Below are 26,993 nucleotides of genomic sequence, written 5' to 3' on the forward strand. Positions count from 1 at the left end.
GAAGAACCTAGAATATAAGACATAACAAAAAAGTGTGAAACAACTGAAATTAAAGTATATAATTCCACATGTGTTAATTCTTAGTTTTGCTGCCTTCAGTGCGAATGTACAATGTTCATAGTCATGAAAATACAGAAAAATCTTTAAATGAGAAGGTGTGTCCAAACTTTCGGTCTGTACTGTATATCCAAATAATTTTCCTTTTCCTGCACATTTCAGACCATATATAGTCCCTATTCATGGATTATCTATGAATAAGGACCAAGTATGGCCTGAAACGCAGAGGTAAAAGAAAAAAAAAATTTGGATATACTTGAAGAGGTCACACTCTTTATAAAATGGAATAAAACTTAGCATTTTATCCGGAAAAACAGACAAAACCAGAATACCTTTGCTCTATGCACTGTCTAATAGCTGTTCTGGGGTACTGTAGCTCCAATCTCATTTATTGTGCCCACCACACAGTGTACGAAGCGGAGACGTTCTGGTCACATATGTATGTGCAGCAGCCACAGGACCTGCGAACAACCAATCGCAGTGGAGTCACACTGCATTTTCCTATACACACAGCCACTGCAAAATAATATACCATGTGGCATGCCTTTTTTTTTGTAGTGGTGAACAGCTGCCTAGATAAGCATCTATGCGAATTGTGGACACTGTTGGGCGTATTCCCCAGAAGTATACAATCCGGACAGTAGGCCCTTACGCTACGTGCACTTTGTGTTTTCAATGATCCAGACCCATGCAGCTCCCCCTCCAGTGGTACCCGCATTTCCTATTGGTGTTGACAAATGGTGGAATTCCACCATGAAACTAAGTTCAAAATCTAATTAAAATATATATAAAATCTAACCATATAATTCAGAATTTGACATCATACAAGAGTGTTTTTTTTTACCTTTGAAATCCCAACGATGTTGTATTAAATATATCGCAGGGATGTTAGTAATAAGAGCTTAGAAATAGAGGACTTACCCAACAAAAGAACACGATAGCAGATTTATTGTGTAAAGGATACAACACGCATTCCCCGCTCTACCGGGTCAGTAATTAGGAGGCCCCTGGGAGCGTATATCTTTTCATTCTGCTCTTGGATGTATTTGGAGATTTTCTTCAACACCTTCAATATTAAAGCAGAGATTAGTCAAACAATGTAAGGTTCAGTATTTAAGACAATGGATGGGGAAAGCATCACAATGAGTCCCTGAATGGCCGATCCTGTAGGTTACCTGGGGGATGTGACACTATCTTACTGAGCAATAGCCACCCACGGAGCTTACACAAAGGCCAAGCATTTCCAGCCCAGTCATGTATTGTCCCTACATTGTATAAAGTTTAGCAGCAATGGGGTCTTAGGACCTTGGGAAGGTCCTGAAGCCCCCTCCCTCATCTTGCTGCAATTCTACCTATTCTAAGCATTATCAACATCTTTCTTTTGTTTTCGAGATCTGGGAACCTGTCCAGATTCCGATGTTTCCAGCGCACTTCACTGTAAAGAGCCATTCGAGTTGTTTCTGGGAGTTTAGGCTTCAGATGGGAAACACACTTATGCCAATTAAGAAATATAAAAATAATGCAAAAAAAATGTACATTTAAAAAAAAAAAAAAAGTACAAAAGTTGGGGATGGGAATTTGTATCAGATGTGTAGACCTTTCCTGATGATTGTATTAGCAAATTTTTATAAATAGGTTAAGGAAAAAAAAGGCTAGAAGAGTATAGTACATTTCTAAATTCATTTTCTGAGACCTAAAAATTGCTTTCAAAATGTGCTGAGAGTTAAAATGTCTTATGCCTGGCTATAAGCGATGCCACTGCTATGGACTGCTATGGACAGATATTCTCTGATGTCATCACGTCATTTGCAAACAACAGGCAGCAATGGCGGGACCCTGTGAACTTTGGGGCAATAACTGTGCCAAATTTTAAAAGGTAATTGTTAGCAAAATTCAAAGAAATTTTAAAGGGTTTTCCCATTGGAAAAAAATAAAGTTGGATCCAAAATGGTCTACATCAAAATGGCCACCATGGTCACCATCACCACCCATCATGAAAAGTTTTTCCCCTCCCATATACTAATGTGCCACAAACAGGAAGTTGATATCACCAACCATTCCCATTTTATTTAGGTGTATCCATATAAATCGCCCTCCCTGTATTTTAACCCCTTTCTGACATCGGACGTACTATCCCGTCGAGGTGGGGTGGGCCCCCATGACCACGGACGTCCAGCGCGATACATATATTTAGTATCGCCGCGTCCGTAACGGCCCGACCTATAAAACTGGCCCACTAGTTAACCCCTTCAGTAAACACCGTAAGAAAAACAAAAAACGAGGCAAAAAACGACGATTTATTATCATACCGCCGAACAAAAAGTGGAATAACACGCGATCAAAAGGACAGATATAAATAACCATGGTACCGCTGAAAGCGTCATCTTGTCCCGCAAAAAACGAGCCACCATACAGCATCATCAGCAAAAAAATAAAAAAGTTATAGTCCTGAGAATAAAGCGATGCCAAAATAATTATTTTTTCTATAAAATAGTTTTTATCGTATAAAAGCGCCAAAACATAAAAAAATGATATAAATGAGGTGTCGCTGTAATCGTACTGACCCGAAGAATAAAACTGCTTTATCAATTTTACCAAACGCGGAACGGTATAAACGCCTCCCCCAAAAGAAATTCATGAATAGCTGGTTTTTGGTCATTCTGTCTCACAAAAATCGGAATAAAAAGCGATCAAAAAATGTCACGTGCCCGAAAATGTTACCAATAAAAACGTCAACTCGTCCCGCAAAAAACAAGACCTAACATGACTCTGGACCAAAATATGGAAAAATTATAGCTCTCAAAATGTGGTAACGCAAAAAATTTTTTTTGCAATAAAAAGCGTCTTTCAGTGTGTGACGGCTGCCAATCATAAAAATCCGCTAAAAAACCCACTATAAAAGTAAATCAAACCCCCCTTCATCACCCCCTTAGTTAGGGAAAAATTAAAAAAATGTATTTCCATTTTCCCATTAGGGATAGGGCTAGGGTTAGGGCTAGGGTTAGGGCTAGGGCTAGGGTTAGGGTTAGGATTAGGGCTAGGGTTAGGGCTACAGTTTGGGTTGGGGCTAAAGTTACAGTTAGGGTTTAGATTGCATTTACAGTTGGGAATAGGGTTGGGATTAGGGTTAGGGGTTCGTCAGGGTTAGAGGTGTGGTTAGGGTTACCGTTGAAATTAGGGTTAGGGGTGTGTTTGGATTAGGGTTTCAGTTATAATTGGGGGTTTCCACTGTTTCGGCACATCAGGGGCTCTCCAAACGCGACATGGCGTCCGATCTCAATTCCAGCCAATACTGCGTTGAAAAAGTAAAACAGTGCTTCTTCCCTTCCGAGCTCGCCCGTGTGCCCAAACAGGGGTTTACCCAAACATGGGGTATCAGCGTACTCAGGACAAATAGGACAACAACTGTTGCGGTCCAATTTCTCCTGTTACCCTTGGGAAAATACAAAACTGGGGGCTAAAAAATAATTTTTGTGGAAAAAAAAATATTTTTTATTTTTACGGCTCTGCGTTATAAACTGTAGTGAAACACTTGGGGGTTCAAAGTTCTCACAACACATCTAGATAAGTTCCCTGGGGGGTCTAGTTTCCAATATGGGGTCACTTGAGGGGGGTTTCTACTGTTTAGGTACATTAGGGGTTCTGCAAACGCAATGTGACGCCTGCAGACCATTCCATCTAAGTCTGCATTCCAAATGGCACTCCTTCCCTTCCGAGCCCTCCCATGCGCCCAAACGGTGGTTCCCCCCAACATATGGTGTATCATCGCACTCAGGACAAATTGGGCAACAAATTTTGGGGTCGAATTTCTCCTCTTACCCTCGGGAAAATACAAAACTGGGGGCTAAAAATAAATTTTTGTGGGAAAAAATGTTTGTTTTATTTTTACGGCTCTCCATTATAAACTTCTGTGAAGCCCTTGGTGGGTCAAAGCGCTCACCACACATCTAGATAAGTTCCTTAGGGTGTCTACTTTCCAAAATGGTGTCACTTGTGAGGGGTTTCTACTATTTAGGTACATTAGGGGCTCTGCAAACGCAACATGGCGTCTCATCTCAATTCCTGTCAATTTTGCATTGAAAAGTCAAACGGCGCTCCTTCCTTTCCGAGCTCTCCCATCCGCCCAAACAGTGGTTTACCCCCACATATGGGGTATCAGCGTACTCAGGACAAATTGTACAACAACTTTTGGGGTCCAATTTCTTCTCTTACCCTTGGAAAAATAAAAAATTGGGGGCGAAAAGATAATTTTTGTGAAAAAATATGATTTTTTATTTTTACGGTTCTGCATTATAAACTTCTGTGAAGCACTGGGTGGGTCAAAGTGCTCACCGTACCTCTAGATAAGTTCCTTAGGGGGTCTACTTTCCAAAATGGTGTCACTTGTGGGGGGTTTCAATGTTTAGGCACATCAGTGGCTCTCCAAACGAAACATGGCGTCCCATCTCAATTCCAGTCAATTTTGCATTGAAAAGTCAAATGGCGCTCCTTCGCTTCCGAGCTGTGCCATGCGCCCAAACAGTGGTTTACCCCCACATATGGGGTATTGGCGTACTCAGGACAAATTGTACAACAATGTTTGGGGTCCATTTTCTCCTGTTACCCTTGGTAAAATAAAACAAATTGGAGCTGAATTAAATTTTTTGTGAAAAAAAGTTAAATGTTCATTTTTATTTAAACATTCAAAAAATTCCTGTGAAGCACCAGAAGGGTTAATAAACTTCTTGAATGTGGTTTTGAGCACCTTGAGGGGTGTAGTTTTTAGAATGGTGTCACACTTGGGTATTTTCTATCATATAGACCCCTCAAAATGACTTCAAATGAGATGTGGTCCCTAAAAAAAATGGTGTTGTAGAAATGAGAAATTGCTGGTCAACTTTTCACCCTTATAACTCCCTAACAAAAAAACATTTTGGTTCCAAAATTGTGCTGATGTAAAGCAGACATGTGGGAAATGTTACTTATTAAGTATTTTGTGTGACATATCTCTGTGATTTAATTGCATAAAAATTCAAAGTTGGAAAATTGCGAAATTTTCATAATTTTCGCCAAATTTCCGTTTTTTTCACAAATAAACGCAGGTACTATCAAAGAATTTTTACCATTGTCATGAAGTACAATATGTCACGAGAAAACAATGTCAGATTCACTGGGATCCGTTGAAGCGTTCCAGAGTTATAACCTCATAAAGGGACAGTGGTCAGGATTGTAAAAATTGGCCCGGTCATTAACGTGCAAACCACCCTTGGGGGTAAAGGGGTTAAATTTCCCAGGTTCAGCGAATTTCCTGAAAATTTGAGTCACATCAAACGGATTTGTTCTGCCATAACTACACTTTATTTATATATTAAAAACAAAAAAAAAACAAAAAAAAATCCAGTACAAGTGGAGACAACATTTTATGGTAAATCTTAAAAAACTTCTCAATTGTGTGTATGGGTCTGTCGGGATCAAATTACAACTGCTGCCTATAAAAGTCTATGCAGAGGAGAGAAAACGAGAGAGAGAAAGAAGCAGAGGAAGAGACAAAGAAAAACTGCTGAGGCTTCTAGTACATAGGAAAAAACTGCTAAAAAAAAAAAAATGTAGGATAAAAATCACATATTGGCCAAAAATGGTTTTAGTCCACGAGACAGCTTATTCTGAAAAAAGTCACCTGCAATGACACATACACTTCCACCGACTGCAACCTACTACTGTGGATTCAAAGAGATCCATGGCTTGTGTTCATGTGAATGTTATGGATTGATACATGCATTATAATAAATAGGACCTTTTATATCATTTGCATTGGGCCCCAGGGGCTATGGTAGAGAGGCTCTAGATACATGTGAACACAGATGTATGCATAAAATACGTATCCAAATAGGAAATCTAATAATATGCATATTCAATACCCCAAGTATTATATGCAACAGTGACATAATATTTGGGATAATTTTGTAAAATTAAAATGTGATACAATTAGGAGAACTAAACATAATATATATAGTATAACATGTCAATTTCCGGTCCAGAATACAAGGCCTTCCCTTATAGTATAAAAGCAATCCTAGCTCTAGCAGAACTAATGAGGGAGGGGTTGTAAGACCATGCCCCCTTATCAAAACTTGCAACTTGTCTCAGTATCAACTGGGGCAGAAGTGGGAATAGAATCTGCTGGGAAATTAAATTTCCAATGTACAAAGGTTGAGTTTGCTTTGGACAACTGCCCAGATCGACGGGGTGATTATAAAGAGATTGGGCAATTATCCCCCCCCCCCCCCCCCACAAAACTTAGCCTGCTGAGTGGCTGCATCTTGAAACAACCTTTTCCCAAGCATTTCAAGAGAGGATTAAATCTGCTCACCAAGAAATAGACAGATAATAATGTGAAATACCCAGTCTGACGTGCGACTCCATCCTGCTCTCAAAAGTCTAGTTGTGTCGATCTTGGATGGAGTTCAAAGCGGTAATGCTGCACGGAGACTTGGTGACTCTTCGCAAATACAAATCCTATTTTATACCAGCCAAGCATCCTTCAGGAAAGAGTCAAAATATGACCCAATTTCCCACCAACAACTTCCTCTCCTGTAATTCGCTTTGGCTTAGAAGATTTAGAAAAAAAAAAGACGAAAATCGTTGAGTCAAGAAACTTGGCAGGGCGCATGGATATGGATAGAACATGAGAACACGCTAATCCTCCTTATCTCTAGCCCACTAGATCCAGGCTGTTGGAGATCTTAATGTAAAAAAGTCTTATTGATGTGGCATAATCTAAATTCTAAGGAAAAGTGGAAATTTAATTCACAAATTCCCAACAAAATATATCCAGGGCATGCTAGAAGTTGTAGCTTTGCAGCATGGTTGGGGTCTACTGGCATACAGACAAAAGTCAGAAAAGACTGAAGTGGAAACCTTTTTTTTTTTTTCAAATTCTACATCCACAGTGTTCATGCAAATTAGCTCTCCCCCAGAAGGAAATAAAACTATGTTTCTAATGTAATTTATGGAGGTAGCTACTATACCAGCCTTGCACATCTGCACTGATAATGTGGGCATCCCGCAATGTCAGTGCAGACGCATTATCTGCAGCACCCATTTGTGTCACACAGTAGAGAAGTAAAAACTATACTGCAGGTATCCAAAAAGAGGACTGCATATACTGCAGGTATGTTTTTTCATGGGCTAAGTCCCATATACAACTGTATAAAGTAGTTTAAATCATGTTTTGGGGTGACAGACTCCTAACAACATATACAGTTGTGCTCAAAAGTTTACATACCCCGGAAGAATTTTTGCTTTCTTGGCCTTTGTTCAGAGAATACGAATGAGGACACCAAATTTTTTTCTCCACTCATGGTTAGTGGTTGGGAGAAGCCATTTATTGTCAAACTACTGTGTTTTCTCTTTTTACATCATAATGACAACCCAAAACATCCAAATGACCCTGATCAAAAAGTTCACATACCCTGGTGATTTTGGCCTGATAACATGCGCAGAAGTTGACACAAATGGGTTTGAATGGCTACTAAAGGAAACATCCTCACCTGTGACCCGTTTGCTTGTAATCAGTGTGTGTGTGCATAAAAGCTGAGTGAGTTTCTGGGATTCAGACAGACTCTTGCATCTATCATCCAGCCACTGACGGTTCTGGATTGTGAGTCATGGGGAAAGCAAAAGAATTGTCAACGGATCTACGGGAAAAGGTAGTTGAACTGTATAAAACAGGAAAGGGATACAAAAAGATATCCAAGGAATTGATAATGCCAGTCAGCAGCGTCCAAACTGTGATTAACAAATGGAAAATCTGGGGCTCTGTAAAAACAAAACCATGGTCACGTAGACCAACAAAAATGTCGTCCACAACTGCCGTCCACAACTTTGATCAGGGTCATTTCGATGTTTTGGGTTGTCATTCTGATTTAGAAAGAGAAATCACAGTAGATTGACAATAAATGGCTTCACTCAACCACTAACCATGAGTGGAGAAAAAGTTTTGGTGTTATCATTCATCTTCTCTGAAAAACGGCCAAGAAAGCAAAAATTCTGCCGGGGTATGTAAACTTTTGAGCACAACTGTACAGTTACATCCTTGTATCATCAGGGAGGACGCTACCATAAGATTAAATAGTTAAAATTTCCTCCAAGGCCCTACTAATTCTGCTAGTAGAGACTGTAAGGAATCAGTGTGGCATGATGATGTGGTTTGCGAAGTCTCAATTGGCGAGTGCAGACCAACGGAGACCATTGTGAACCAGTAAACGGAGTCGTGTCATGCCAAGACAACTTATAAAAAGAATAAATAAAAATATTAATTTTACAATGTACCTTCTCATAGTGTGTCTCCATGCAGAGGAATATAAAATAAGCTGTGGCACAAGCCAAGCACCCCTCCAGGTAAGAGCTGCCCCCGATTTTTTCAGCTTCCATGTAGTACATGTTAAGGGTCTTCACTGTCTCTTCAAATAATTGCTTCTCAATCTAAAAACAGAGGTCATAAAAAAAAATCTTCATTATCTGATACAATTACAGAAACTTGCTGAGAGAGAGAGAGAGAGAGAGAGAGAGAGAGAGAGAGAGAGAGAGAGAGAGAGGGAGAGGGAGAGGGAGAGGGAGAGGGAGAGGGAGAGGGAGAGGGAGAGGGAGAGGGAGAGGGAGAGGGAGAGGGAGAGGGAGAGGGAGAGGGAGAGGGAGAGGGAGAGGGAGAGGGAGAGGGAGAGGGAGAGGGAGAGGGAGAGGGAGAGGGAGAGGGAGAGGGAGAGGAGAGAGAGAGAGAGAGAGAGAGAGAGAGAGCTCAGCATAAATGAGTACACCCCCTCTGAAAAGTAGGATTTTAATCAACATGTCACAGAATCTACAATACACACAGTGATGTCACAGTACAGGGATAATACACACAGTGATGTCACAGTACAGGGATAATATATACAATGATATCACAGTGCAGGGATAATACACACAGTGATGTCACAGCACAGGGATAATACACACCGTGATGTCACAGTACAAGAATAATACACACAGTGATGTCACAGTACAGGGATAATACACACAGTGATGTCACAGGACAGGGATAATACACACCGTGATGTCACAGTACAAGAATAATACACACAGTGATGTCACTGTACAGAGATAATACACACAGTGATGTCACAGTACAAGAATAATACACACAGTGATGTCACAGTACAGAGATAATACACACCGTGATGTCACAGTACAGGGATAATACACACAGTGATGTCACAGTACAAGAATAATACACACAGTGATGTCACAGTACAGAGATAATACACACCGTGATGTCACAGTACAAGAATAATACACACAGTGATGTCACAGTACAGAGATAATACACACAGTGATGTCACAACACAAACATCATAAAGACAGAGATAATAAAAACACAGTGATGTCACAGTAAAAAGAACACACGAGTGAGAACGCACACAATTACGCACACAATTAAGTTACAACACAAATAATTTGCCCATTGTACTGTACATTATCCTTGTACTACAACCTCAATGTCATGTCTATACCACAAAAATAGTTATTATTATTATTATTATTATTTATTGTTATAGCGCCATTTATTCCATGGCGCTTTACATGTGAGGAGGGGTATACATAATGAAAACAAGTACAATAATCTTAAACAATACAAGTCATAACTGGTACAGGAGGAATGAGGACCCTGCCCGCGAGGGCTCACAATCTAGTTCACCTGAAACGTTACCAAGTTCAGTACAACATTGCAGAACAGGGGAAGATGCTAGATATCACATCACAAACAGCAGGAGCAACCATGGTTTTGACCGTTCTAAAATAGATGACGGCATATCCTATAATATTAGACTTGTACAGTATATGACATAATTGGGTCCTATATACAAAGCCCGCATTTTTCCTCCTAAATCCCTAATATTCTTTAAAACCCAGAGTGCATGCCAAATTTATATTCGATTTATGCCACAATGTAGAATATCCGTAATTTATTACGACATGCCATCTTTTTCTGTATCAAGAGCTATTTCTCTCTGCACATTTCCGTTCCTTTGCTCTGCCAAAAATAATAGGACAATTTAATTGAAGTGTTTTTAAATGCGATCAAAAAAGTCCTTCTCTGGAGCAATTCCTGCCTACTGTATGTCTAACTTCATTCCAGTAATTAGAGCCAAGATGGCATAACTAGCAGTCTCTCTTCAGGCCCCCCATGGCTATCCTCCGCATTGAAGAAAGAGTCCCCTAAGAACCTTCTGCTCTATTGATTAATTACTAATCTCCATTCTGACAAGTAACGAAAGGACCCAAGACACTTCCGAGGAGGAACGGGAGGAGTGGAAACCTCTTAGAAGTCTCTTAAAATAGCACAGTATGAGTAGAGGAAAGATATCTCATGACATTCACAGTCATACTGGTATCTGGGCCATCACTAGTGATGTAGCATCACCAATAGAAATGAGCGAATTGCTGAAAATTTGACTCCACCTGCTTTTTGCTGAAGATCAAATCTCCTTTAGTGAACTAGATAAAATACAATAGAGGTGGAAATGTTAAAATGCCGATCCATATTTTAGATTCCTTGACCAGATCTTCATAGTTTTGTCCATTCCTAATTACCAGTTGGTCATAACATTGAAACCTAATATTATGTAGGCCCCCTCCGTTGCGTCGCCAAAACAGCTCTGACCCTTGGAGCCCCTGAAGGTGCCTGTGAAATATGGCACCAAGACATTTGCAGCACATCCTTTAAGTCCTGTAAATTGTGAGGTGCAGGCTCCGTGGATCGGGACTTCTAGCACAACCCACAGATGATGGGACGGATTGAGATTTTCGGAATTCGGAGACCATTCAACACCTTGTCAAGTTCCACAATTACTCTTTCATCCCTAATGGCCACAACCATTATGAAATCCCACTCATATAATGGGGTATACTTGGACTGCACAATATTTAGGCAGGTGGTGCACCGATAACCACTAGCGAGCTACTTCTCCAGCGAGGTCCTGCAAACCACCGTCCGGTGACAAGGGCAGCAGCAAACAGTCCTGAACTCTGCCCTGGCTCTTAGGCTGGCGTGTGGCGCTTAGGCTACTTTCACACTTGTGTTTTTACGCTTCCGTCATGATCCGTCGTTTTGGGCAAAAAATGGATCCTGCAAATGTGCCCGCAGGATGCGTTTTTTTGCCCATAGACTTGTACTGCCGACGGATCGCGACGTATGGCCACACGTTGCTTCCGTCGTGCACTGGATCCGTCATGTTTTGGTGGACCGTCGGCACGAAAAAACGTTCAATGTAACGTTTTTTCGTATGTCGCGTCCGCCATGTCCTACCGCGCATGCGCGGCCAGAACTCCGCCCCCAACTCCCCGGACTTTAGAATGGGCAGCGGATGCGTTGAAAAACTGCATCTGCTGCCCACGTCGTGCAAAATTTTCACAACGTGCGTCTTTACGTCGCGCCGACACTTAGCGATGGAGCCATACTGACACAAGAGTGAAAGTAGCCTTAACTGAACAGGGCTCCCGGGTCTTTCCTTATTACTGCGTTGGGCTCCAGCAGCGTCCTGGCATCAGATCGGCGCGGGCTGGCTGCGCACCTCTCGGAGCCCGCTGCGCACGCACCTTGCCTCGGTCACTGCTGGGGGGAAATTGCACGACCCTGCATGCGCTTTTACTTATAACCGTGCCAACAGCTTCCGGGTCAGAGCTCCGGTCCAGTCCTTTTTGCCTTTCCCCGGGAAACAAGGGACGCAGCCTCAGTAGTTCCGGACCTGGCTCAATACAGGTACTTGCAGCCTGGTCTTCCTCCTTACAAAACATTGCACACTGGGAACAACTCACAAGACCTGCTACATGAAGAGGCTCTGGCCCGGTCATCTAGATCAGTGTTCCCCAACTCCAGTCCTCAAGGCCCACCAACAGATCATGTTTTCAGGTTTTCCTTTGTTTTGCACAGGTAATGCAATTATGACCTGGGCAATACTAAGGAAATCCTGAAAACATGACCTGTTGGTGGGCCTTGAGGACTGGAGTTGGGGACCCCTGATCTAGATATCACAATTCAGCGCTTGCCAAAGTCGCTAAGATCCACACTGTGGACTTGCTGCTTGATATATCCCACCCCTAGACAATGGCCATTGGTACATGGCACAAGATAATGGAGACCATGAACTCAATGGTTCTGGAGAACCCAAATATAAAAGTTTGTTTTTAAAAAAAAAAAAAAAAAGACATTACATTTTATATTCAAAACAAATAAAATAACAACAATGAAAATGTACAATATTCTGGCTCCAAATCTGTGGAATTAGGTTATAAAATGGTCATACCCGACTGTCCAGCTCTGCTGGGAACTTGGTTTGGAACTGACACATGGTTCCTTCGCTGTAATCCCGTTGGATGAAGACTTTGGTGGCCAGCGAGGCATTTCTTCTCAGCTCTTGAAGATTATGCATCTGAGAAATATAAAAAAAAGGAAAAAAAATAAAAAGAGCAGAAGGACTGAGCCAAATAAAATTCCAGCATCATATTTTCCTTTTAAAGATCATCTAAAGAGTCTATTGAGAGGAGTGTGAATGTCTCAGTGGGATTCTGAATGTCATTTTAATATGTTGAAATACCTGGATGAGTGGACATAATAAACAAACAGGAAGTGTGGAGTCCGATGTGCCACAATATATACTATATAATAGAGCAAGGACCAATTAAAATGTCTCCTGTTGACAACTGGATGGCTATGGTTATTGAAGAAATGCAAATTTCCCATTGGCTATGGTGTGAATAATGTGTACTATAGTCTTCTTACGAATGATTATATCACATGGGGAGATGCTTCCTGCCGTCAGCTCATGAGCCAAGTGAAGTTTAAAGTATGATGTCGACAAATTTACTAAATTCTTCCAAGTGGCTAAGTACCAAATGGATTTAATTCGGGAATGGCAAAAATTGAAGTGATGTTTGAACACGAATTTACAGGGTTTAAGGGGGTATTCCATATTAACCATCGAATGGATAGGCGATAACTCATACGAGATGATGAGTATGGACGTTTGTGACCCTTGGTCTCTCGTGGTTATATGACCACAGCCAGTAGATGATAAATGGAGCAGCCGATCACACATGCACCCTACATTGTCTATGGCACTGATGAAGGTGGCTTATCACAGTGCTGCGCTCGACTATCCTCATATCTTCAATGCCATAACACCTAGCGTAGAGAGGAAGGGAGCATGGACAAACTGAGGTTCCAGTCAACTGCTGCCGGCTGCATTTTCACAGCCACAGGAAAACCAGGAGAATCCCTTGTTCTGTTGACTGGTGGGGGTCCCAACTGTGGAAAGATGATTTATGCAGACCAAAATGCCCCTTAAATTGATATTTTACATCTTCGTGTTAACTAATACAATAATAAAATTATAGCATGAAGAAGCCAACTTATGACCCCCACATCAGTGACAGCCACAGGATACTTCTAACAATGACTCCGAATACAGTACCTGCCATCGGATCCTCCTTAGGCCTCTTTCACACGTCAGTTCCTCAGGTATGGGTAGTGACAGTTCTCTCACATACCGGAGACACTGGCACATGTAGACCCATTCAAATGAATGGGTCTATGCGGATGTCAGCGTGTTTTGATGGACTGTGTGCAAAACACGCAGACATGTCCGTTTTTACTTAGACAAAACGTCCCACACGGAAAACACTGTATACTCTCCTCCGTGCACACAGACGGCCGAGGGGGAAGCAGCGCTACTGTAAGCCGCTTGTTCCCCTGCGTGTGGTGCTGAACCTTGCTTTCATCCATTGTCCCTTGCTCTGCCGGCGAGCAGTACGATCAGGGGAGAATCAATTAAAGAAAAATGACATGGGGTCCCCCTATATTTTAGCACCAACCCGGCAAAACTCACAGGTGCGGGCTGCTATTCTCAGACTGGTAAGGGGCAATGGATGCGGCCCTCCCCCCCCCCCCCCCCCGCCTAAAAAAAAAAAAAAAAAGCAGCCCGCAGCTGCCCAGAAAAGGCCTTCTTATAAGGCCGGGGTCACACTTGCGAGTTCAATGCGAGAATCTTGCACGAGTCTCTCGCATCAAGTCCCGACACTCGGGACCGGAGTTTGCGGCTGCATGTATTTCTATGCAGCCGCACGCTCCGGTCCCGAGTGCCGGCGTCAGTGCCGGGACTTGATGTGAGAGACTCGTGTGAGTTTCTCACATTGAACTCGCAAGCGTGACCCCAGCCTAATAGTAACAGGATGGATGATTTATGTATCTTCCACTTATCATCTGTTTAGCATACGATACGAGAGGTTGAAGAGGAGCGTGAGGCATGGCCTGAAAGGGCCACGGTTATAAAACACTCCGGCTTCTGCTTTGTGTGCCGCTCAGAACATCCTCAAAAAGTTGGTCATGCATGTTTTGCAGTGGGCTCTTATGTCCCACTAGATACCAGTGCTTGAGTGCGACAGTCCTGGATCAAAACAGATCTTATAAGATACAGGATTAGAAGCTGCAATACCATCATTGTTTATGTCCAGCATTAGTAAATTTGTGGCACCAGATATTATACCCTGGTGAAGTGATGCTTAAGCTTCATCCATTGGTAATATATCAGTTTTAGATTTTCCATATCTAGATGTGTGTGTTATTCAGGAGCGATTTGCACAGTCAGGGTCAGGAGTAGAGCACTCCGCTATCGATCCTATGTTAGTGACTCAGGCGATTAGTTTTATGGGTAGCTCGCGAAGCTTTAGTGCAGTATGGCTAATGGCACTGTATCTCCGCTTTTACTAATGTCCTAATGTAGGAAATGGAAACAAGAAAACCACAATCAATTAGTTTTATTCTCTCCAGTTGAATAAAGACGATTATACTTTTGTGGTGTGAGGACTGCTACAGTCAATTATCAGATCTGTTTAAGTATTATTATTATTATACTATGTATTTATAGAACTCCATTGATTCCATGTGGTCGTACATGAGAAGGGGTTACATACAAGATACAAATATAAAATACGGTGAACAAACTAACGACAGACTGGCAGTGGTACAGAAAGGAGAGAGCCCCGTCCTTGTGGGCTAAAAGTCTACAGGATAATGGAGAAGGAGACAGTATGGTGGAGGGATGCGACATCTTCTGTGGCGGTGAGGTGGAAGCAGGGTTATTGAAGGTAAGCCTTCAATAGAGGTGGGTTTTCCAGTTCCATCTGAAGGTTCCGATTGTGATGAATAGTTGGATGTCTTGGAGGCGATTGTGTGAGGAACATCAGTGTGTGTGTGTGGGGGGGGGGGGGGGGAGAAGGACGTCTTGGCAGGACCGGAGCTTAAGTGTTGGGAGATTATTTTGGAGATGTACGAAGGAGATAGATTATTGGTGACTTTGTAGGTCAACATTAGCAGCTTGAACTGGATACGCTGGGGAATTGGGAACCAATGAAGGGATTTGCAGTGTGGAGAAGCAGAGGAGTGGCATGGAGAGAGGTGGATTGGTCAGGCAGCAGAGTTAATGATGGACTGGGGAGGTGTGAGAGTGTTGGCAGTGAGGCGATAGAGGAGGATATTGCAGTAGTCGAGGAGGGAGATAATGAGGGCTTGCACTAACATTTTAATAGATTCGGGGTTGAGCAAAGAACAGACTCTGGAAATGTTTTTGAGTGGGAGGTGGCATAAGGTAGCAAGAGCTTGGATGTGCAGTTTAATGGGTAGGGCAGAGTCAAGAGTAACTCCAAGGCAACCGACTTATGGTAATGAAGAAAGGATGGTGTTGCTAATCATGATAGATCAAGTAGGGTGGTTAGGTGGGATGGAGGAAAAATGATGAGTTTTGTTTTGTCCACATTGAGATTTAGGAAGCGAGACGAGAAAAGAGAGGATATGGCTGACAGACACTCTGGGATTCCGAACAGCAGACAGCCAAGTATAGGCCAGAGAGGTAGATCTTCGTCAAAGTTATTTAGTCTGTTACGGTTATGGCTTGTTCACTATCATTGTTAGGAAAGGCCAGGTGATGCAAATTTCCCAGATTTATAACAACCCGACCTCCTGTGAGCTTGTGCCAAAAAACAGAAGCCATGGGTTCTTCTAAGCAGCTGCCTAGTCCTCTGAAAATGGTGGTGCCCACAAAGCAGAAGGCTATAAGAAGATAGCAAAGCGTTTACTTGCCACTGTAGGTCTCACCCATCTCTCTGACTGCTGGTAAACCCGGCCCTGACTAGCACATATATTGCTAAGAGTTAATAGGGCTTGAGTCTGCATTCCTGGGCTTACATCGCCGAGGCTACCAACTTTGATGATACATATCTCACTTCGAGGACCTGTCTTGATGGCCATCTTACAGCGTTCATCCCTCTTCGTGATACAGCAAAAATACAAAACCCCTACCATATCCATGGCAAACAAGGTAATAGCACTCGAAGGATAACTAGGGAAGGTAAGAATCTGTGGACAATACAACCTGACATTTATGACACATTCTTTCAATATGCTAGAAATGTTTCTCTTCTGAATTGTCCATGAAAATCCCTTGTGCCAATCCACACTTGATCTAGTCTTTACACTGCTGACATTTATGGGGATAGACGGCTTAGCAAAGAAGTTATAATTAATTCATAGAGGAAGTAACTTTACTGTCACACACCATTTTATAATGCACAAATGAATGGCTGTGCCAGTAATTTCCTGGCCAGGGGGCAATCCTACCAGTCACAGGCTGCGTTTTATGGGAGGTCATCATTTTCACGATATACGATGTATTGTTTAGAACAAGCAAGCAATCGCAGGTTCAATTAATAAAATGAAAAGTAAAAAAGTTTTGAAAAATAAAATATTTTAAACTAACCCACTTTTCCCTGTTTAAAAATATATTGGGTATTTCCATATTACAAAGTCAAATTTATTAAAATATACGATTATTTAAACAATAAATTGTGGAAAGCAGAATCACAAAAAAAAAAGAGGCCAGAATTCAAAACTGTTTGGTCACCACTCCTGCTTCTAAAAGTGCTCTAAAAAACATGTACCTCAAAATCTATCAATTATAGATCAATTGCAGTTAGATTGATAGAAAAAATAAAAATAAAAAAAGTTCTGGGTGTCAGAAAATGGCATCACAGGCCAAATTTATTTTCTTACAAATTTCAGATTTTTTTTTTCTACCGCTTAAATAAAAATATATACATACACAAGTTGGTTACCGCGGTAACTGAACTGTCCTGGAGAATCATTTTACCAGATTATTTTCACGGCACACTTAACTTTGTAAGAGCAAACTACACAAAAATATTCGGAATTGTGGTTTTTTTTCCCGCTAGAATTGATTTTTTTTCCTGAGTTTTGGGACATTACATCGTAAAAAAAATATGATTTAAACAGCAGAAAAAAAAAAAAAAAGTTTGGTCTCGAATGAGGGGTGTTCGCACTGGGATGTATTGAGAGTGTGCTGGTCAGCCCGCCTAATCGAAAAGTAGGGGCGTGACTAATAGGCTGTGAACCAGACACTATGCAGTACCCTGGTGTGAACAACGCCCTATGCAGGCCTTCGTTGTGCAATTATATACTGGGGAGTCACCCCCTCCAGGAGTGGGTAGGTGGAGAGTGGCTGTTGATCTGGTTAAAAAAAAAAAAATGTAAAAAAAAAAAAAAAAAATGGTGCAATTCAAAACAAAATTTTGTCAAGCAGAAAAGAGCAATATCTATTGAAGAAAAAAAAAAAAAAAACAATACTTGGAAGAAGTGGAGGGGAAAAATGAAAGCGTAAAAAGGAGAAATTGACAGTGCATGAAGGGATTAAAAACAAAATGGAGTGCACATTTTTGATAAACGTTACCACGTATAACTGAAGGTAGATATTACAGCTAGAATTAACACATTAATTGACGCATTTACTTAAAGTACATGATCTCTAACGTCATGTCCCTGCACATGTCTGGCATCCCGCTGGTTATTGCATGTGATAATCTTACTATTTATATTATGTGTTTTTGCCAAAGCTCTTCAGACCGAAATGCTAATTAGTAACTTGTGTTGAGCATCACCACTATTGCCGATGCCAAATCTGACAAAGTGAGCACATGTAAAAACTGGCCGGCTTCCTGGAGGACTGGTATGAAGTGAACAATTAGTAATACTGCGACAGAGTGATTAACCACATATTAGACTCATGTATGATATAATATACAAGGCTTTTCTGGCAGATATAGCAACGGGGGTTTCTAAGGTCGCTGAGACTGTTTATATATTGGCGCCACCCTGTCCACAATCATGTACGGAATAATGGAGGAAAATTATATTAATCATACACACAAGGCCTCAGGCCTTACTGCAAAATTGTATTTGTTGCCCGTAGCAACCAATGAGAGCACAGCTTTCATTTAGCTAGAGCAGTTTATAAAATGAAAGCTGAGCTCTGATTGACTTTACTGCCCATAGCGACCATTCACTGTAATGCGGTTTTGACGAATGATTAGGCCATGGGGGGCAGTCTACAGTCACCATTGATTTGGAAAAAAAAGTCACTACGAGTTTTGATGCAGTTTTTTGTTTTTTTCCTTTAAACCAGAAATGGATCCAGCGTTAACACAAAACAAAAAAAATACTAGGCCTCATTTATAACAACCATTGAAGCTAAAAGCTTTTTTTTTGCCCTTAGCAACCATACAGGGCTCAGCTTTCATTATTTCTACTGCAGTACATTTGCGATATACACTGCTCAAAAAAATAAAGGGAACACTTAAACAACAGAATATAACTCCAAGTAAATCCAACTTCTGTGAAATCAAACTGTCCACTTAGGAACAACACTGATTGACAATAAATTTCACATGCTATTGTGCAAATGGAATAGACAACAGATGGAAAGTATTGGCAATTATCAAGACACCCTCAATAAAGGAGTGGTTCTGCAGGTGGGGACCACAAACCACATCTCAGTACCAATGCTTTCTGGCTAATGTTTTAGTCACTTTTGAATGCTGGTTGTGCTTTCACACTCATGGTAGCATGAGACGGACTCTACAACCCACAGGTAATGCAGCTCATCCAGGATGGCACATCAGTGCGAGCTGTGGCAAGGTTTGCTGTGTGTCAGCGTAGTGTCTAGAGGCTGGAGGTGCTACTAGGAGACAGGCCAGTACACCAGGAGACGTGTAGGGGCCCGTAGGAGGGCAACAACCCAGCAGCAAGACCGCTACCTCAGCCTTTGTGCAAGGAGGAACAGGAGGAGCACTGCCAGAGCCCTGCAAAATGACCTCCAGCAGGCCACAAAGGTGCATGTGTCTGCACAAACTGTTAGAAACTGACTCCATGAGGATGGTCTGTGTGCCCGGCATCCACAGATGGGGGTTGTGCTCACAGCCCAACACCGTGCAAGACGCTTGGCATTTGCCACAGAACACCCTGGCGCCCTGTGCTCTTCACAGATGAAAGCAGGTTCACACTGAGCATATATGTGACAGATGTGACAGTCTAGAGACACCATGGAGAGCGATCTGGTGCCTGGAACATCCTTCAGCATGACCGGTTTGGCAGTGGGTCAGTAATGGTGTGGGATGGCATTTCTTTGGAAGGCAGTACAGCCCTCCATGTGCTGGCCAGAGGTAGCCTTACTGCCATTAAGTACTGAGATGAGATCCTCAGAACCCTTGTGAGACCATATGCTGGTGCGGTTGGCCTTGGGTTCCTCCTAATGCAGGACAATGCTAGACCTCATGTGGCTGGAGTGTGTCAGCAGTTCCTGCAAGATGAAGGTATTGAAGCTATGGACTGGCCCGCCCGTTCCCCAGAACTGAATCCAATTGAAAACATCTAAAACATCATGACTCGCACCATCCACCAACGTCACGTTGCACCACAGACTGTCCAGGAGTTGGCGGATGCTTTAGTCCAGGTCTGGGAGGAGATCCCTCAGGAGACCATCCGCCGCCTCATCAGGAGCATGTTCACTGTGCGAGTGGCCCATGTGTTCCTGTTTCCATAATTGTTCTCTTGTGTCTACAAGACTGGGGAGTTCCACCACTCCTCTTGGGCTATCTGCACATAAGCTGTTCTACCCTGTATGCACACATGGATTTTTCCTCTCTGAACCCTGTTCACACAGGTTATATACAGATGATCAGGTTTTTAAATACATCAGATAGGGATTGCATACATTAGTTAGGACTGCTCCGATAAGGGTATACCGTGAAGATTGGTAGAGCAGCTTAGTATACATTTTTTGCAAAAAACGTATCAACCAAATACCCTGTTTTTTACATCTTTTACTAGCACTTGCGGATTACTGCAACATTTTTTCAAACTGAGTGTTTTTGGTTTTACTGTTCTCTTTTGTGTCTTCGGGTTTCTTGGTGGTGTGTGGGCATGGTCGTGCAGACTTGTTCACTGTGCGAGTGGCCCATGTGTTCCTGTTCTCATCAGGAGCATGCCCAGGCATTGTAGGGACGTCATACAGGAATGTGGAGACCACACACACTACTGAGCATCATTTCCTTGTCTTGAGGCATTTCCACTGAAGTTGGACCAGCCTGTAATTTGATTTTCCACTTTGATTTCGAGTATCATTCCAAATCCAGACCTCCGTGGGATATTAATTTTGATTTACATTGATCATTTTTATGTTTTATTGTTCTCAACACATTCCACTATGAAATATTTCAGTTGCAAATCTTTATTCATTACATTCAGTGATATCTAGGATGTGGTATTTTAGCGTTCCCTTTATTTTTTTGAGCAGTGTATGTGTTTGCTTACTATGAAGTGAGCTCAGGAGTTGTATTATACACACAGATGTCGACTATTATACAGCCGGCACCGGAGAGTATCTGCTGTGATTGGAACTAAGGCTGGCCTCACACTCAGCGTAGGGAAATACGGTCCGTTATTTACGTCCGTAATAGGCAGAAAAGTCCCCAAAATAGTGATCTGTATGTCATCCGTAGGCAGGGTGTGTTAGCGTATTTTGCGCATGTCATCCTCCGTATGTAATCCGTATGGCATCCGTACTGCGAGATTTTCTCACAGGCTTGCAATACGGACATACAATGGATCCATGGGCTCAATAATCGTAAAAACATATATACTGTATATACTAATATATATATTAATATATCATACAGCGCTAGATAGCAGAAAAGCCGGTAATTCAATTGCCGACTTCTCCTATCTCCTTCTCAAACCCGACATGATATGAGACATGGTTTACATACAGTAAACCATCTCATATCCCTTCTTTTATTACATATTCCTCTTTAGTAATGGAAGAAGAGTCTGTATGTTAAATTTGGTGGCTCTAGCTATTAAAATAAAGGGTTAAATCGCGTAAAAAATTGGCGTGGGCTCCCGCGCAATTTTCTCCACCAGAGTGGGAAAGCCAGTGACTGAGGGCAGATATTAATAGCCTGGAGAGGGTCCACGGTTATTGAAGGCCCCCCCCCCGGCTAAAAACACCTGTCCCCAGCCACCCCAGAAAAGGCACATCTGTAAGATGCACCTATTCCAGCACTTAGCCTCTCTTCCCACTCCCGTGTAGCAGTGGGATATGGGGTAATGAAGGGTTAATGTCACCTTGCTATTGTAAGGTGACATTAAAGCCAGATTAATAATTGAGAGGCGTCAATTATGACACCTATCCATTATTAATCCAATAGTATGAAATGGTTAATAAAACACACACACATTATTACAAAGTATTTTAGTGAAATAAAGCACAGGTTGTTGTAATATTTTATTATACTCGTAATCCACCTGAAGACCCTTGTCACCTGAAACAAATGTAAACAAAACAAACAATAATATTCCATACCTTCCGTCGTTCAGTCTAGTCCCACGCTATAAATACATCTGAAAGGGTTAACTAATTTTACAAGCAGAAGCCTGCTAATGCAGCCGCCCCTGCCTGTAAAAACCCAGGGAATGAATGGAACGTAGGTGAATGACCTGTAGTTACCTTCAGTCGCGGTGATGCACCCTCTGCTGGATGTCCTCATATGAACTCGAGCCTGGGAACTTTTCAGAATATTTTCCCAGGCTCGAGTTCATAAGAGGACATCCAGCAGAGGGCGCATCACCGCAACTCAAGGTAACTACAGGTCATTCACCTACATTCCATTCATTCCCCGGGTTTTTACAGGCAGGGGTGGCTGCATTAGCATGCTTCTGCTTGTAAAATTAGTTAACCCTTTCAGATGGATTTACAGCGTGGGACGTAACAGAACAACGGAAGGTATGTGATATTGTTGATTTTTTTTTTTTTCCTTTTTTACAGAACGAGGGTCTTCAGGTGGATTAAGAGTCTAATAAAATATTATAACCTGTGTCTTTATTTCATTAAAATACTTTGTAATAATGTGTGTGTGTATTTTTTAACCATTTCATACTATTGGATTAATAATGGATAGGTGTCATAATTGACGCATCTCCATTATTAATCTGGCTTAATGTCACCTTACAATAGCAAGGTGACATTAACCCTTCACAGATGTGCCTTTTCTGGGGTGGCTGGGGTCAGATGATTTTAGCCGGGGGGGGGGGGGGGGGGGGGGCAATAACCATGGACCCTCTCCAGGCTATTAATATCTGCCCTCAGTCACTGGCTTTACTATTCTGGCGGAGAAAATTGCGCGGGAGCCCACGCCAATTTTTTCCGCCATTTAACACTTTAATTTAATAGCTAGAGCGCCCAAATTTTGCACATACACACTACTAACACTAGTAGTGTGGAATATGCCAAAAAAAAAAAAAAAAAGGGATATGAGATGGTTTACAGTATGTAAACCATGTCTCATATCATGTCGGGTTTGTGAAGGAGATGGGAAAAGCCGGCAATTGAATTACCGGCTTTTCTATAGAACACCGCTGCGTATTTCTCGCAAGTCACACTGCTGGTCCGTGTGTAATCCGTATTTTTCTCACCCCCATATTCTTTCATTGGCGATTTTTTTGCGCAATACGGTGACAAACGCAGCATGCTGCTATTTTCTACGGCCGTAGAAGACCGTATAATACGGATTAGTAAAATACGGCAGATAGGAGCACCTCTCATATGTCCGTAATACTCACTAGTGTGAGGCCGGCCTAACTCCAATAGTAGCCAATTAACATTTTACATTTTAGAGGATGCTATCAATCGTGACCGTGACATTTAGGAGGTCAAAAATGAGAAAAGAGGGGAGAGGGCTTCATTCCAACACCAACTGTCTTCCCTGTAATGCGATCGCCAGGGTCCGATGGGTTATGTTATTACAAATGATGAGCGTGCATGCTCTGGTGCTAACCAAGTGTCTTCAGCGTGCTCAAATAATATGTTCCGAGACCCGTGGCTGCATGTCTCGCGGCTGTTCAACAGCTGCAACACATGGAGGGATTGCCTAACAAACAGGAAATCCCCTTTTTTTATTGCTGCTGTCGATCAGCCACAAAACATACAGCCACGGAGACTCGAACATATTATTCGAGCACGCCGAAGACACTGGATTAATACCAGATAACATCTTATCCCAGCACGTTCGCTCGTCAGTACTGTAGTTATTACTCCTATGAATATAGTAAACCAGTAATTATACAATATACTACTCTACTTCAGTAGAGCAGTATACTGTATAAGTGACTAATAATGTAAAAAATATATGGTTTTAAAAAAAAATATATATAAAATGAACATATTAAAGTTTTAAAAGCGCATCATTTTTCATGAAAGGCAAATTGAAATACAAGAGAAATTGATACCAAGTATGTACATTTTTTTTTTATCCAAGTGCACATAATAAACAAAATGAATTGCTGATTTTTGTCATGTCAGCTCCCCTGCCCCCCCCCCTGAAAAAAAGATGAAGTACGTATGAACCCTTTAAATGGTAAATAAAATAAATTAAACTATAGCTTACTATGCAAAAAAACAAGCTCTCACCATGCAGCTCTAAAAAACAAAACAAAAAGATTAAAAAAAAAAAAAATCATAGCTCTCAGATTGTGGCAACTTAAGTCAAGTAAAAAAAAAAAAATTAGTATTTTTGTTTATTTTTTTATTAGAATATATATATATATATATATATATATATATATATATATATATATATATATATATATATATATATATATATATATATATATATATATATATATATATTTTTTTTTTATGTAAATTTGCTACCACCAAAAATGTACGGACCCATTTGAAAAGAAAGTTAGCTGGTCATTTTAACTACAAAGTAAAAAGTCATAACAAACAAACCCAAAAAACACAGGCAGAATTACTTTATTTTTTTCCCGCTTCATTTATATTCACGTTGTTTTCAAATGTTTTGTCTCACCAGATCATTATAATTTTATTCAAATTCACACATGGGACATTTTTGTGATCACTGGGGGTTCACACATTTATCACCCATCTAATAATAATCCCAGCTACGCAGTAACAGTAATACATTTTAAATTTTTACCAACTATGGAAATTTCATATAGGTCATAAAGTTACCCTAAAAGTTGAAATGGCAAATTCGGTCATGGAAGTTCTTACCTAAATTACGATTTTCTATTATATTTGCTTGGGGAAAGAGCTACATGAAAAAAAAGACATTTTTGCAATTCTTCTTCTAGGGAAGTCACATCTTAAAGGGGTTGTTTAGTTGTTTTTTTTAAATGTATATGTCTTATTAGAGAAGTTTTTAGAAGGGATCCTCTGTTGAGGTTCCTTATCTCTGTTAGAGTCTCTAACAAATTGCATCTTTCTCTTTGTCCTTTTTTTTGCGTCAAGGAATTGACGCAGGGCAAGACTGGTCAAACAGTCACTAGTGATAAATATGGATTTTTTCACCCTGATGTAATTGCCTCTGTTCTCCTGAAGCAGGCGGTTTCCTTTGTCTCCGGTATCTCTCAGTCCCGGAGATATGGCCCCCTCCTCCTTGCAGATACGTTTAATCCTGGCATCCAAGTGGGCTTGGTCACCCAGAAGACTTCCATAAAATTGGAGGACCCTTTCCACTTGATTACCAAGACTGGATTAATAGAAAGAGAAGAGCGGACCATATCTAAGGAATAGAGGAGTGCAGGGACAAAAATTATGCAAAAAGGAGAACAGCAGCATCAAGTCACAGATTTTTTTTCCCTTTAAATCACTTTTTTTCCCCTCCCACACAGATAGCCAAATGAGGACTTGCTTTTGGAAAACCAAGACAGTTTTTATTGGTACCATTTTGGGATATTTATGACTTTTTGATTCTTTTTATTCCAGTTTTTTGGGGGATGGTAAAATGAACAAAAACAGCAATTCTGGCATTCTAGCACGAGGATACCCAATGTGATGATTTTATGGTACAGGTTGTTACAAATGATGCAAAGACGCAAAGACAATATGGTGAATGGTTCCTTTAGCATAAAAATCACAATCCTATAGAGAAGTTTTTAATGATCATTTTACCCCTGGTCCTGCAATGACGACAAGAGAGCATAGTCTACACCTAGAACAGCGGTTCTCAACCTGTGGGTCGCGACCCCGGCCGGGGTCGAATGACCTAAACACAGGGGGCGCCTAAAGCCATCGGAAAATACATATTTCCGATGGCTTTAGCTGCTGAGAAGCCGCGCTACCATCTAGCGTTATTCAGCTGGAACACACCCAGTTATGGATGTGCGTTCCAAACTGAATGCCTGCGCGCATGCGCAGACGTGATTGCATCATCCGTCCGGGGTCTAAGAGGCGGGGGAAGCGCGGGGGGGGGGAACGCTCCACAGTCCATAGCAGCGCGCCTGCTCATCCATAGCAGCGCATTACGTGTGTCCGGCGCTTGCTGACGTCAGTGGGCGGACGCAGCAAGCACCGAAGGACTGACGCCTAGGAGGCGAAGAGCCAAGAGAGCCTGCGAGACAGCCTGCTGGTGTAAAAAAGGTTAATAATGTAAAATGATCTTCGCTGTGCCCTTGCAAAGACTGCCCCAAGAATTTCTGAATTCGTAAGCAAGAAGCAACCACAACCATCTCGCTGAATTGGGCAGCATACGGATGCAAAATATTGCACTGTTTACGGTTATATGTAAACCCATGCTATGCCATGGTGAAATGTGATTTATTGGAATTAGTAATAAATATTTCTTAACATATACTGTAATTAAATATTGTTTTTATGATTAATCACTATGTTTGATTTGTAGCAATCAGAATACATAATGCATATCAGGTATTTACATTCCGAATCATAACTGTAGCAAAATTACTGTTATGAAATAGGCACCAAAATTATTTTTTGGTTTGGGGGTCACCGCAACATGAGGAACTGTATTGCGGGGTCACGGCATTAGAAAGGTTGAGAACCACTGGTCTAGAAGAAAGCACGTTCAATTTTCATCAAAGATGAGGATTCTTTACTGTGCGAGCAGCGAGACGATGGATTCTTCATTGTAAGAGCAGTGAGATTATGGCACTATCTGTCAGAACATGTTGTAATGGTTGACACACTAAACAAGTGCAAGAAGGGCCTGGATGCCTTTCTGTAAAATGTAATATTACAGGCTAAAGGGTACTATGGATTTGTGTCTTCCTTCAACTTTAACACCACATTCTATTAAGCCATCATAGAGAGAGTAAAAATAATCCTAAAATATTCTTTAACTACATAAATAGTAAGAAACTAAAAAATGATAGTGTTGGCCCCTTAAAAATAGTCTGGGTGAGATGGTGGATGAGGATGAGGAAAAAGCCAATATGCTAAATGACTTTTTTTCATCAGTATTTACACAAGAAAATCCCATGGCAGACAAAATGTCTAGTGATAAAAATTCCCCATTAAATGTCACCTGCTTAACCCAGCAGGAAGTGCGGCGGCGTCTAAAAATCACTAAAATTGACAAATCTCCGGGCCCGGATGGGATACACCCTCGAGTACTGCAGGAATTAAGTACAGTCATTGATAGACCATTATTTTTAATCTTTAAAGACTCCATAATAACAGGGTCTGTGCCGCAGG

General features: G+C 41.4%; 1 protein-coding gene across 2 annotated transcripts in view; it reads right to left on the bottom strand.

Moving 5' to 3' along the window:
- The window catches only part of GOLGA7B (golgin A7 family member B), a 48,108-nt gene that overhangs the window by 12,570 nt on the left and 8,545 nt on the right, over positions 1-26,993 (bottom strand). For both annotated transcript variants that reach the window (XM_069754018.1, XM_069754019.1), the window contains exons 2-4: positions 12,378-12,503; positions 8,368-8,520; positions 1,022-1,123 (exon numbers count right to left, since the gene is read on the bottom strand). In XM_069754018.1, coding sequence (XP_069610119.1) covers positions 1,022-1,123; positions 8,368-8,520; positions 12,378-12,503 — 381 coding nt within the window. The remainder of the gene's footprint in view (positions 1-1,021; positions 1,124-8,367; positions 8,521-12,377; positions 12,504-26,993) is intronic.

The sequence above is a fragment of the Ranitomeya imitator genome, chromosome 2, assembly GCF_032444005.1.
Source record: "Ranitomeya imitator isolate aRanImi1 chromosome 2, aRanImi1.pri, whole genome shotgun sequence".
Taxonomy (NCBI): domain Eukaryota; kingdom Metazoa; phylum Chordata; class Amphibia; order Anura; family Dendrobatidae; genus Ranitomeya; species Ranitomeya imitator.